We start from the raw sequence: 12,958 nt of genomic DNA on the forward strand, positions 1-12,958 counted from the left end.
TTACTGATAACGTATCAGTGAATCCACTGGAGTTTACAAAGCAAGCTCTAGGAGTTCCCACTATGATTAGTTACACCGAACCGATAAGCTTTTCCGAAAGACCGCCCCCTTATTCCGTTACTCGGCCGAAGCTTAAAGGTGGAGAGAGAGGCAACATTGGGGCAATAAAGAGAGATGCTCCTGCTCATATCAATCCCCTTTTATATACTCGTAAGTATAATTCCTGAACTCTAACTTATACGCTTTAAAATGTGTCAAAAGAGACTTGAAAAATCAGCCATCAAACCCAACATGTCAACTCAGGATCTTTCTTTCAAAAGCAAATGTTGTCTAAACCCCGAGTTTCTCGATCGTCACTTTCGATAAAGGTGCTGTCTGGTAATTGCTCTATCTAACCCTGTCTATTCGTAATGTACAAGTATCTGCAAACGATGAACCGCAGAAAGACGCCATTATGATGTGCAACCAATTGATTGTTCTTTCGAACTCCGCATCCATCAATCTTAACGACTCCAATCCAGCCTTATTTAATAGCGATCCCCCACACAGTAGCCAAAGCTTGAATGGCTTCACGATTGTACCTCTTACCATTCTCGAGAATATCATCCATCATCATAAAAGTATCTAGAACGATCAATCATTAGTGCTTTCCATGTGTGTAGTTGAATACCAAAGTAAAACTCCATTGGAAGTAAAAGAGATACAAAAGAGAAATATGCAGACAGTGAAAATCAGGGGTGCGCGAAAGGAACCGATTGTACTTACGCGGCATTCCCTTCATACAAATAACTTCGGCGTGAGAACCTGCCGCAATCATCTTTTCCCCGTAAGCTTTACCTTCATCTCTCAGAGGGTCCATCTCCGCCGTCATAATGAGAGCCGGTGCAAGCCCCTCAAAGTTGGTCGCTAGTATAGGGGAGACTTTCCAATTCTATCATTCACTCGTTAATATGTAAATCATTAAGGGGTAACGAAAACTTGCATTATAAGTATCCCGATCCCTCTCTTCTCCCAGAAACTGTGCCGCAAAATATTCCATCCTAGCCACCGGCAACGGCACCGTAAATTCCATCTCCCTATAACTAGGGTACCGATCCCATCCCTCCTCCATCAATTTTCCATCCACTCCATATACATCCAAATCCACCGCTGGCACGCCCAACAATTGAAAACTCAAGGGCATTCCCTCATCCCTACAAGCATGGCTCACAACCGCCGCCAACATACCACCCGCACTTATCCCTCCTACCGCAAACCTCTTCCTATCCAAATTTCGCTTCTGAACCATCTCATCCGATTCAATCCATTTAAAAGCCTCAATACAATCATCTACCGGAATAGGCCATTGATATTCCGGCGCCAGCCTATAATCCACATCAAAAACCACACAACCCAATTCCCCAACCAATCTCTTACAAAACTCCATATCCGTTTCCAAGCCCCCAAAGACCCATCCCCCACCGTGAAAATTGATATACGCGGGTCTTGGTTTCCCTTCATTAACAGTTGGAGCTGGTTCAAAAATCCTCACTGTGATGCTGTTCTTCCCATCGCTAGACGGCGTGACTGGACATTGAACATCGGTGATAGAATGTACGTCAGGTGCTATAGCACGTCCGTATACGATGCTGTATTTGCGAGGATTAGCCCTAAACTCCTTGATTGGAATTTGATGAGTAGCCAATCGTCCCGCCGAGTAATGGGCATAATATTTTGCGTAGACGGGGTCAAACCGGGGAAGAAGATCAGGTGGAATACTATTGATGAGAGGTTGGGATATGGATGCTGGTTTGATGTCTGTGGAAGGTGATATATCTTCCCCTGGAAGGTGAAAGACGTTTGGGTAAGGCATCTGTGAATATGAGGCTTCAATTGTCTTGGAGAGCACTGGGTATCATACAAAATGGTATATGGAATATTAACTGAATATCTATTGGTATATGAGATTGATGAAAAATGCAGTTATTGCCTCCACCCCGCGCCACAGATGTGTTGTCGTTATCGAATGTTCCCCGCAGGTGCTTATCGGATGGTTCGGATGATTCCGCCACTAAAGCAATTCTGCGTCGTGACTACCGGTTTGCATGCATCGGAGGTTATTGATGCAGTGAAATGTCACATCCAATGTGCTGTATGCGAAAGCCTTACAATTTGTCATGTAAACACTTCGCTGTCAATAAACTGGAGCCATGCTCTAACTTTGACAACGGAGGAGAACAAATATATGTCTCTTCCCAATAAGCCGCTGGGCTTAAAGCAAACCACACTTGACTTACGCTGCTGAAATTCTTGGCCGACCAAGTGTACTGCTTTGCTAAGGAATGTTTGTTTTTTCCGGGGAGGAAAGTATGCATTGAGCTTGGCGGCAGACTTCATCTTAGAGCCTGTGTAGGTGGCAGCATTTTGAAAAGTACTTCTGAATTGCCCATATAGACAAGGGTCAAATATCACAGTTCAATCAACGAATCTTGCGCTCATGACGGTCCAAAAACTGTGACTATCCCATCAGTACCAGCACAACACCATTGGTCTCCTTTGCCATTCTCTTTCCAGGCGATGGCACTGATAACGTTCGTACGTTCTTTCTCTTTACCATCCCGACCAATCTTTTTCTTGCCTTCGACTTCCGAACCTTCAACTTTGATCCTATGCAAAACATTTCCAGTCAAGGTTTCCCAGACCACGACTTCACCATCTGCTCCCTTAACATTCTCATTCCCCGATAACACCCACTTCTCATTACCCCCAAAGCAACTCCTGACTCTGAATTCCTCATTCTTAAATCCCTCATCCTTATAAGTCTTCAGACATCCTCCACTCTCCCTATCCATCAGCCGAACACACCCATCCAAGCTCCCCACCAAAACACCTCTCCCATCCCTCGTCCTCATCAAACTCGTCACACTCCGCCCAATAACATCAGTCTCCAACGTCCCAGCCCTAATATCATACCACCTAACCCTCTCATCCACACTCCCACTAACAATCTCATACTCCCCACCCCCATACCCCTCATCCCCTCCCTTCCCCGCCAAAACAACACTAACACTATCCCTCGCATCCTCCATAACCATCACCGGCTTCATGCTCCCCGCTCTAATATCCCAAATCCTCACACTCCGATCAAACCCTCCACTAACCAACAAGCTCTCCTCGCTTCCCGCAAATACCACACTATTCACCCGAGATGTATGTCCATTATTTCCCCCAAACTTCCGAATCGTCTTCGCTGTCTGAACATCCCAGAGAAATACGCTACGGTCCCCGCCGCACGACGCGAACGTAGCGTTTGTTGACGCGACGGCTATGGACAGAACTTCGTAGCCATGCGCTGAATAAGTTTGGATCAATTGGCTAGGTTTAGGAGGTTGATGAGGAGCGAGAGATTGCGAAGAAGCTGCGGATCGCGAAGGATTATACAATCGGATATTGCGGTCGGCGGATCCCGTTAAGATATACAGTGAGGGAGAAGATGAGTATGTTAATGCGTGAACCGGTCCTTGGGCAACGAATTAGTTTTGGTACTTCCCTCATAGATGCGAAGATTATACACACCATTGGATCCAGTAAGTTGCGTCAAAGGCTTGGAAGGAAATTCCATTCTGGTTGTAGAAGCTTCATCGCATCATTGTGGATTAAGATATAAAGTCCTTAGGTCATACACAAAAAGATTCAATACTATCATCACACATCATTAAAGCATCATAAGAAATTCTGATACTCCAAGCTCATTCTGCCAACCCATTTCTCACCGCCAAAACTTTCCATTTTGATGCCTCATATTCAAGGCTTTAGTAGACACAACGACATCCATGGATAAATTACTGAACTGCTAGAATTGATGTCTTATATTTTGCCTTTAATTTAGACAAAATATTTTTATAGACTTTTGAATATAGCAAGGGTCTCTGAAATTAGACTTTCATCGAGTAGGTAACAAACATTCTCCCGAGATTCTATCTATTACACCGCACATGAAAGTCAAAACGAGTGATTCCCGTTCAAGACCACCACGAAAGAAAGGATTGAATCGTGTTCTTCACCTGTGCGGTGATAGATATTCGGTGCAATATGATTACCGATTGTTGCCATTCGGTGCATCAACTTTGAACACCGATGTTTCCCTCACCACAACTTCCTTCATCACCTTAATTGAGAGCTCGAACCTCTGGGGGTTTCCCCTTCGCACATCCGGCAATCATCGACAAGTCCGTTTTCTAGCATCACCTGATCGGCACATAAGCCACTTCTTCGTGTCTATGGTGCGCTACTCCTCACCTCTAGTTCCATCCTAACTCCCGCCTCAAGAGTCAATACCCACCGAACCAAGACCAAAAACCAAGACCAAAAACCAAGACCAAGAGTCCAAGACCAAGACCACCACCAAAGCCAACTCCCTATCTTAGCTCCTCCTCTCTTATCTACCCGACTGACCATCCCAATCCAGTTCCCCCTCGCCTTCCTCGTCTAAAAGCCCACGTCAAAACTCCGGCCTCCCTCCCAACTCCGATCCCCTAACTCTTAGCTCCTCATCTACCGCCTAAGCGTCGGCACCACTACCGAGTCATCTGCGCCGCCCCAATCCCAGATCCATACCCACCCCCCATCCCAAACAAACAAGCCCTCTGTAGTCTCTCTACGTGTCCCCTTCCCTCAGAAAAATCCCAGCCCACCGGTACACACTAACCAAGCATCCCCACCCTCACTAACCCAAAACACCTCGCACCCACCCAAAAACTCTAAGTACCTACATACGAGCGATGTGCATCGCTTCCGCTCTCCCGAAGCAGTTAGACCCGTCAGCTGCCGAGCGGCTCCTGCATATCCCAGACCCAGCTCGGCATTCCCAGAAGCCTGAGAACTCCCGACCTAGGAGATTATTTCGTTTCCGCCGTGTGCCTTAGCTCACCCACTGCATTTATTCCACCGGCGAATGTCAGAGTCGGTCGATCTTGACGTAAAGCGTATAGACACGGTTGTGAAACTCGATGTACGGACGTAGTGGTGTGGCAGTGGTGCCTATAGTGGTGTAGATAGTCTAGGTGATTTGTGGGTTTGTGGGGTGCTAGGGAAGTTGGCTCTCCACATTGAAAGATCGTCGATTTTGAACAGATTGAGTTGGAGAAGGATGGGGGTGTGCTCGGGTTTGGACGGTTAAATGTTTGAAGAAGGGAGTGAAGGTGTTTGAGGCGGTGGTGGAGGGATCAGATGCTCTGTGAGACTATTACTTGTAGTGGTGAAGATGAGTTCCTAGATGTTGAGGCGTGTTAGTGCAGGGTACAATGTGTTGTCAGTTTGTCACAGTGGTCATGTTGAAGAGCTGGTAAATGTAGAACATGTTTGTAGTTTATGTATACACAATCCATAGTTTGACTATTGGAACAAAATAAAACAGATTTCCAAGGTGATAAATAAAATGTCATTGATGTAAATTGATTGAGAACTAAGAATCCGGTATGTACTGTATTCCATACCTATGCCGCTGCCTCGCTATGCAAGATGCTCTCATAATCATCCAAAATGCAAAATGCAAATGCATAGCAATCCCAAACGCCTCTTGGTATCATTCCATTCTCCTCTAGAGGACCCGTCATCAATATAATAAAAATGTAATAATGTACAAGAACAACCCTTAAAATGCATTTATACTTTTGAATAAATGCCATCGTTTTCACGAGAGAAAGTTTTCTCCAATGGTTCACTCATCTGAAAAAATCCAGCGCTTGATTGTTTGGCAGAAGCCGACCAGCTCCTGCGATCGATTTCAATCAAGTCACCCACGCGTCCCGAGATGAGTGCTTCCTGTATCCTTGCCATCTGCCAAAACTGTGCAATCTCGGCAATAACTGATCGTGCACCAGAGAAGGAGTCGATGATGGAGAGTATTGAAGCTTTATGTGTTTTAGCCGAGAGAATGTCGACTGCAGAGAGAATAGCATATCCCACAAAGGGTGAGGAGAATTCGATGGAAGTATTTGAGCTTGGCGATCTCATGCCGGTAGATTCACGACGATTAGCTACAATATCCATGATTTTCAAAAACTTCTTCGCTTGCTCCTCGGCTATAGAAATGTAACGAGAATGCTGTGACTCGTCAAGGTTGTAAGGTTGAACATATCGATGGAGCTTCATGAATGTTGTGTGATACAGTGCATGCATCGTTATGTAGGTGCCCAGTTCTCCACCATCGGACATTCTTCCCATTGATTCCGCTGGGATAGCAAAGCGGTTTGGCAGTGTGCTTTTCCAACTTGAGAGACGATCCATGGTAGATCGATAGAACTCATTGAAATCAGAGCTCCTTATTGGTTGTGGTCGTTGTGAATTGCTGTATATGTTGGACATAACATCACCCCAAATCGTTGCCACGTTTATTACGTATGCCATTAAGTTCAAAGTCCGTGGATAGTCTAGGGATCGCGGGTTTGAAACCTCAAAAAGAGGATTTTGAACATTGACTTGGTTTTCGAAGCTCTCCTCATCGCAAGGTAGGCGAAGGTATACGTGTTTTGGGTCAATCATGCTCAGATGCCCAGAGCCGAATCCATTGAATCTATCCATAAGATAACAACTCCAAAAGGTGCGTCTTCTGCACTCCGCGTATCCGCTGAAGTTGAGCCCGAAGGGAAAACTCTTGCGGTAAGCATCGTCACTCTTCTCTATCTCTATATTCAACTTCAAGCCAGTGGCAGCCCTCACAGCGGACCCACAGAAATCCCATGAATCGTTGGGGTTGTTGATTGCAAAATAGTATAAAGCCAACAACAAACGAGCCTGAACTAATTGAATACCGATGTGGCGCCGGTCGCATGCATATCTGGCGACTTCAGCATATCGTGCAGCCAGATGCTTGTGTTGAGATCGAGGTGAGAATACGGCTCCAAGGGCAAGTATGGAATAAATGAGCGTGAGGTCATTTAAGGACTTATCCTTGGTAGAACGAGCCCAGATTTTGAATTGATTTTTTGGGAACATGAAATAGGCTGTCTCTGGAACATGTTTGAAGAAAACAGTCAAGAGCTCGTTGGCGAGATCTGTGTTTGCAGAGTGGAACGGGTCATTTTGCCACTCTGTCTGTAAGGTATGATCACTTAATCGATTACTCTCTGGCTCAGCCCACGCAGCTCTTGGGGATGTTGCGTCTTGAACAGAAAGTCGTGGTGAAGCTTCTGATGCTACCGGAGTGTAATCATTATAGCCGTTGCGCTGTCTCTTGGTGTGCTGCTCTACTTCCGGGCTTGCTCGGCGTAAGTTTTGTCGCGGCGAGACTGAATGGCTCCCTTCACGTTCCTCGACTCTGAAAGATTCACCGTCAGTCAAAGAAGAACCTGGCCTAGGTAGGCTATCTTCCGAGTCAGCTGGAGGCGTATCTGGGGAGTTGTGACCTCCTCGGGGACTGTTGAAAGACTACCATCAGCAAAAGCGGGACAAATTATGAGGCAGAATTATGTCTGCATAAATGACATAAATGTCACTTTGATTATGCTAACTTACGCATTCTTGAACTTGCACACCCTGCCAAACTTGTCGCATTGCACACACCTAGGGTAGTCTGGATCGCATTTAATCTTCTTCTCCCTACAAGTGATGCACGCAATTGCAAGTCTCTTTCTTGGCTTCCCCGCTTTGGTGACTCCCCAATGAGCATTTACATTTTCCCCATCAATGACTGTCTTGCAGTGAGTTCCATCGTCGTAGAAATAGCACATCCCTTCACCCGCAACGTCGGCTTGTCTGACGAAACGAGGTAAAAATTGAGTTCCTGTCCAGATCTTGGGTCCCAGACCATCCTTGACCGTCACAGGCTCGCCCATTACAGTACCGGCAGGTGTGGGAAGGTAGTTTCGTTGAGCGGGGGCATGATCACGGTAGAACTGTCTTGTCTCGTGTTCAGATCTAGAGACTTGATGTTGGTGTCGGTATTGATCAGGATGAGCTCTCAAAGCTGGAAACTGATCTTGTCGAGGAGATTCGGAGTGAGGTGACCAGTTGTTGCCCGAAGGCATTTGACCTTGTCGTGGGTCATGATTCGAGTATTGGGGTGCGTATCGAGGAGATTCGGGCATAGATCCCACGTTGGGACGGGTAGATGGAGCAGGATAACCTAGCCTATCGAGCGAATCTGGTCGAGAGGCGTGTGTATACTGTCGTGGTGCTGAACGCTGAAAGTTTGCATCAAATGGGCGGTCTTGATGTAAAGGTGTAGTAGGTAGACGGCCATCTTGAGGGGATGAAGATGGAAAGATTGGACTCTGTCTCTCAGAGTATGGTGATTGCGCAGGTCTACTTGGAGGTGGTGCGCCGCCAAAAAGACTGGTTATTGATGGGAGTTGCTCTCGAGGAGCTGCACTATGGGCTGGTTGGTACATGTCACCTCTCCTTCCGTGGTCGAAAGGTCCTTTGAGTTCAGAAACAGGGGACCGTGATAGTGAAGTATTATTGTCACTTCTCTCGCGCAAAACGTTTACTCGCTGCTCAGAAGTGTTGTGAAGGGGGGAGCAATCCTTGGTTGTGTTTACCAGTTCGTGGAAAGGTGAGGTGGGCGGTTGGGAGAATATCATTCTTGAGGGTGTATACTCAAGCTTGGGAATAGACGAGGGTATATGGTTGGTCTCTAAGATTTGTACAAGGGCGGTATAGATCCTTCCCTTAAAGGTAGCAATGTGGCACAGACACGGTTTGTGTCAAATATATCAGGATGCTGTAATTGCTTCGATACTGAACCAATTCAGCTGACCTCGAGTAAGGGTAGTTGAGCTGTTTTCAAAAACGGCAGTCGCAGCGAAGTACCGCCAGGCTTAATTGGAAAGGCAGGAACGGTGATTGGAATGAATCGTGAGTAGAGTGAGGAAGTACAATGTAACAATGACACGAGGAGGACCCGAATTGGGAGTTGAGATGTGATAGGTATATTGGTATCAAAGAATCCTGTCGGTAATGGAAAATTGAAAGTGTGGCTCATGCTGTGACCACAAGTTCGGACAAACCCATTATTCTGGAAGCAAAAGCTCGTGCAAGGCTGGTCGAAGTGTGCTTAGTCGTAGGATAGGAGTGGTAGTGCGGTAGTAGACGGGTGGTATTTGAAGTAGGATGGATGGATAGATGTAGAGCAAGCGTTAAAAAGATGGAGTCAAGGATTTTAAACCTGGTAATTGCAGAAGGAACATGCAGTTCAGAAAACCGGTTAGAATCAAACAAGGGCTTGTTTGAAGAGCGGGCCTTTATATGTTATATGTATATGTGGAGTGGAGTGGAGTGGAAAGAAGTGAAGGAGGAAGGTCGAAAAGGCGACGAAGGTGTTGGTATTTTATTTTAATTTTTGGCGTGGAGAAAAGGTGGATTGTGAATATATGTATGTGATAATGAAAGATTATCTGCTTCGTAGATTTAAAGGAAGAGACCAAGAAGGGACTAAAGAAGACTAGAGGAGACTAGAGGAGACTAGAGGAGACTAGAGGAGACTAAAGAGGAGTAGGAGACTAGGACTGAATCGATCTAGAAATCCCTTAAATCTCAGCATCACATCGAATCCAAGCTTTTTGATTTTATTTTTTTCTCTCCCTTGGATCTTGGGGAGGGGTTTGTGTGGTGGGAGTGAGGCGTGAGTGAGGCGTGAGTGAGGAGTGAGTGAGGAGTGAGGAGTGAGGAGTGAGTAGTAGAGTAGAGTAGAGTAGAGTAGAGTAGAGTAGAGCAGAGCAGAGTAGAGTCTAGTACGGACGGAGTATTTCGAGTAGTAATTAAGTCCTTAGTAACTCAATGCTCTAGTACCGGTAATCGGGTGAGGGAGGAGTCAGAAATTACCAGCATGCTACGAGTAGTATGGATGGTAGTGTGCATGGTAGTGTGGTAGTTGGTAGCGTGTTCGAATAACTTCTCAACCATCGAGCTACTTTTCCTAGTCCGAGATCACAATCCATATCCATCCCTATCCACATTCATCGTCGTGCCCACATCCAGACAGCCCGTTTGATCAAATTTGGAAACAATAATATCTCATTCGTCCACTTTCGCGCTTCGGCATAAGGAAACATGGGTCGAGAGGCGAAAGGATTAATTAAGGTAGAGGGCGAGAAAACGACGGTGCAAAAGGTCGAACTTGTGGGGTATGAGAAGTGAACACTGAACAATGATCGATGGATCAATGATCGGAATGGGATCTATGGAACGAGGGAACTAGGGATGGATCCATGGATCCGTGGCGGCTCAGAGACGATGTGAAATGGTTAGAGTGGTCGGAGAGTATAAGAGTGAAATAGGAAAATGATAAATAAATAAATAAATAAATAAATAAATAAATAAATAAATAAATAAATAAATAAATAAATAAATAAATAAATAAATAAATAAATAAATAAATAAATAAATAAATAAATAAATAAATAAATAAATAAATAAATAAATAAATAAATAAATTGCTAAAATAAATAAATAAATAGATAAAAAAGCCCCCTGGGTCTATCAAATAATAGGTGGTACTGGTCTAGGGATACTACATAGCATGAGGACTAGCTCACTGCCGACTGGAGCCCTCAATTCAGATTGACTTTATACGGATCTGAGTCTGCTGAATATGAATGTGAAGACCTACCTACCTAGGCCTGGTTGGCTACCACGCCGTCAGTCTACCCATCTCGAGCCATCTAGTACCGGTAGGTATGAATATGGCCAAAAAAAATAAAATATCAAACTTTATTGTCATTTGGTGCCACCACAGTGCCATGTTCTGCACCAAGCTTCTTTAGAGAAATCTGAGATAGAGTAGTATTCAATTTGGGGAGGGGGCTTAACCGGGGGATGGGTACAGTATTTCACGACAAGGAATAAAGCGTGGCAGAGCAAGGTATGAGAGTGAGAGGCCAGCTCGCAAAAAGGAATACAAAAGAGAAAATACGAATATTGATTTAATAAAGACCGATCAGGGATGAAGGTTTGACCAGGTAGCTAGGTATTTGATTATGCATCCTAGCCGGGTGGGAGGTATCTATCTGTCTATATTTTACATATCCTTTTTTGGTATATTTACATACCGATAGAAAGTAGTAAGTAGTAAGTAGTATCATATAGTATCATATATGTACAATGATACTAAAATAGACTTGCTCACATTAAGAAACAGTTGACTTGATCTCCTCACATCACGAGTAAGAGCCGGATGTATAAAGATCTCTGAAAAAGGAACCTGTCTTCCGTATTGTTGTCTACCGGTATTCATTCACATGGTTCATAGCATCATGGTCTGTCTACCGGTACATCCACTGTCCATCGCTCATCGCCCATCGCCCATTGCTCGCCCAGAAACTGATAAGATCGTTTAGCGTCTTATGTCAACTGTAATGATTGGCATCTCCTCTGTAGCTTGGAATTATTCAAACATGCACAAGTTACCTACTGGTGTGTCGGCTATTAGAATGAAGTTTGACTCATTTAGTGCCGTCTAGCAAGCCGTGAACGACATAATTAAACCTACTGACGCCGGCACCCTCTTAAACTTTGTTGTAGTCAGTAGCCTGCACACTTGATAGTCCGATACACATTGGACTTCTAAAATAGTAAGAGGTCTGACACACTTTGTCATCAACTAGTATCAAATACCGGCCGATATACGCAGGGAACCCTGATATGGAAGTACATCATCCATTGTGTGAACGCAGACGTACTGTGATATGGTCCTGTGCTCATCGTCCCCCAAATCATACCTCGATACCGGCCGGCATCATTACAGTTTTGCCGTGGTTGATGTATGGAGTACGCAGCAGACAACATCCTTCTCGTTTCGAAAGGGATCTTCCATCATGATCAACGAGTTCAACGAGTAGATTAGTAATACGATATACTGTACCAAATAATTATACACAGAATATTAATTCTGGCCGGTCATTGGTGTGTTCGTACAGGGCTCCAGAAAAAGCTGCAAGTACCCAGCTGCCATTCCCACTGCCGTCCGTCCCCATAAATTTTTGAGTTTGTCAATGTTCAATCTCCATCTCCATCTCCATCTCCATCTTCATCTTCATCGGTTTCCACCTTCCACTTTCCACTTTCGCAGCATCATTTGCAAAAATCCGGTAGAAAGTGGAAGTGGAAGTGCAAGCGAATGCGAAATTAGTGCTTGCGCAGGTGCTCAGAGCAACCATTCAGTCAGGTTCATGGGGGAAACGCAATCCACATCCCCGTCGCCTCATGTCTCCATATAATGCTTCTACCCGACCTTCGATGATATGGGAAATCGGGATACCAAGAATTCTTACGGCCATTGCATCCCTAGATCTATGTGCTTGCCGAAGGCGTGCTGGATGCCTACCTAGGTAGGTTGGTGCGGTAATAAGATGTGAAATGTTCTGGGCCTGTCGTAGTAGGTACATGGTTAAGATAGATGTATGCTCTCTCTCTATCTCTCTATCCAGCCATCTCGCCATCTATCTCTACTCCGTACTACCACTTCTAATGTTACAACATGCTCATTGGCTCTTTTTGATGGTCATACAGCCATGGCTCAATGAGTGTGAAAAAGGAAACCTAGATGAAACGTTTGACTTCTTTGGGCGAACATCAGGGGACCTCTTTGCTTATTTCTCGCGGTTGGGATTTCTTCAATATCGTTAAACAATAATACAATGTGTCTCTAAAAAAGGAAGGATCTGGGTGGGAACAAGCATGATTACCCCCTTAGCCAAGTTGGGTAATATCGTACGGGATGCTGCTGTGTTGGAATTGGTAATCATTCTCTAATCGTACCACCTGCAGGTTTGCCTGACTGACGAATCCACCAACGACTAGAAGGGTTGGTTCTATACGACGTATAACATCCATTATCCATACCACCCACCACCCCCACCACCACCACCACCACCACCATACAATTTGCAATTTGCAATTTGCAATTTGCGAATGTCCAACGTAAGAGCTGGCAAGCTGCGATAAATCCCCTCAGATTCATCGCCAACCTCCGTGCCGTTCC

At 45.1% G+C, this 12,958-nt stretch overlaps 4 protein-coding genes across 4 annotated transcripts; 1 reads left to right on the top strand and 3 right to left on the bottom strand.

The window, feature by feature from the left end:
* Positions 1-523: 523 nt before the first annotated feature.
* On the bottom strand, positions 524-1,852 carry EAE98_000395 (uncharacterized protein; the record flags this gene model as incomplete). Its single annotated transcript, XM_038948013.1, has 3 exons — positions 524-624; positions 766-931; positions 983-1,852. 3 exons carry the CDS (start codon positions 1,850-1,852, stop codon positions 524-526), a joined length of 1,137 nt encoding a protein of 378 aa, XP_038815690.1.
* Positions 1,853-2,474: 622 nt separating this feature from the next.
* On the bottom strand, positions 2,475-3,601 carry EAE98_000396 (uncharacterized protein; the record flags this gene model as incomplete). Its single annotated transcript, XM_038948014.1, has 2 exons — positions 2,475-3,499; positions 3,556-3,601. 2 exons carry the CDS (start codon positions 3,599-3,601, stop codon positions 2,475-2,477), a joined length of 1,071 nt encoding a protein of 356 aa, XP_038815691.1.
* Positions 3,602-3,974: 373 nt separating this feature from the next.
* EAE98_000397 (uncharacterized protein) lies at positions 3,975-4,518 on the top strand (the record flags this gene model as incomplete). The annotated part of the gene is made up of 2 exons (XM_038948015.1): positions 3,975-4,262; positions 4,285-4,518. 2 exons carry the CDS (start codon positions 3,975-3,977, stop codon positions 4,516-4,518), a joined length of 522 nt encoding a protein of 173 aa, XP_038815692.1.
* Positions 4,519-4,974: 456 nt separating this feature from the next.
* Positions 4,975-9,472, bottom strand: EAE98_000398 (uncharacterized protein). The gene is made up of 2 exons (XM_038948016.1): positions 7,495-9,472; positions 4,975-7,396 (listed from the first exon to the last, which is right to left on the bottom strand). The coding sequence occupies exons 1-2, from the start codon at positions 8,559-8,561 to the stop codon at positions 5,644-5,646; spliced, it is 2,820 nt and encodes a 939-aa protein (XP_038815693.1). The 5' UTR covers positions 8,562-9,472; the 3' UTR covers positions 4,975-5,643.
* Between the last annotated feature and the right edge of the window lie 3,486 nt (positions 9,473-12,958).

This window comes from Botrytis deweyae (assembly GCF_014898535.1).
Source record: "Botrytis deweyae strain B1 chromosome Unknown BDEW_001, whole genome shotgun sequence".
Taxonomy (NCBI): Eukaryota; Fungi; Ascomycota; class Leotiomycetes; order Helotiales; family Sclerotiniaceae; genus Botrytis; species Botrytis deweyae.

Bases quoted from the DNA above. Each gene is read 5' to 3' on its own strand.
- EAE98_000398 (XM_038948016.1), bottom strand. From the start codon at position 8,561: ATGATATTCTCCCAACCGCCCACCTCACCTTTCCACGAACTGGTAAAC. The intron at 7,397-7,494 runs GTAAGTTAGCAT...GTCTTTCAACAG, and splicing joins GTGTGCAAGTTCAAGAATGC to TCCCCGAGGAGGTCACAACT.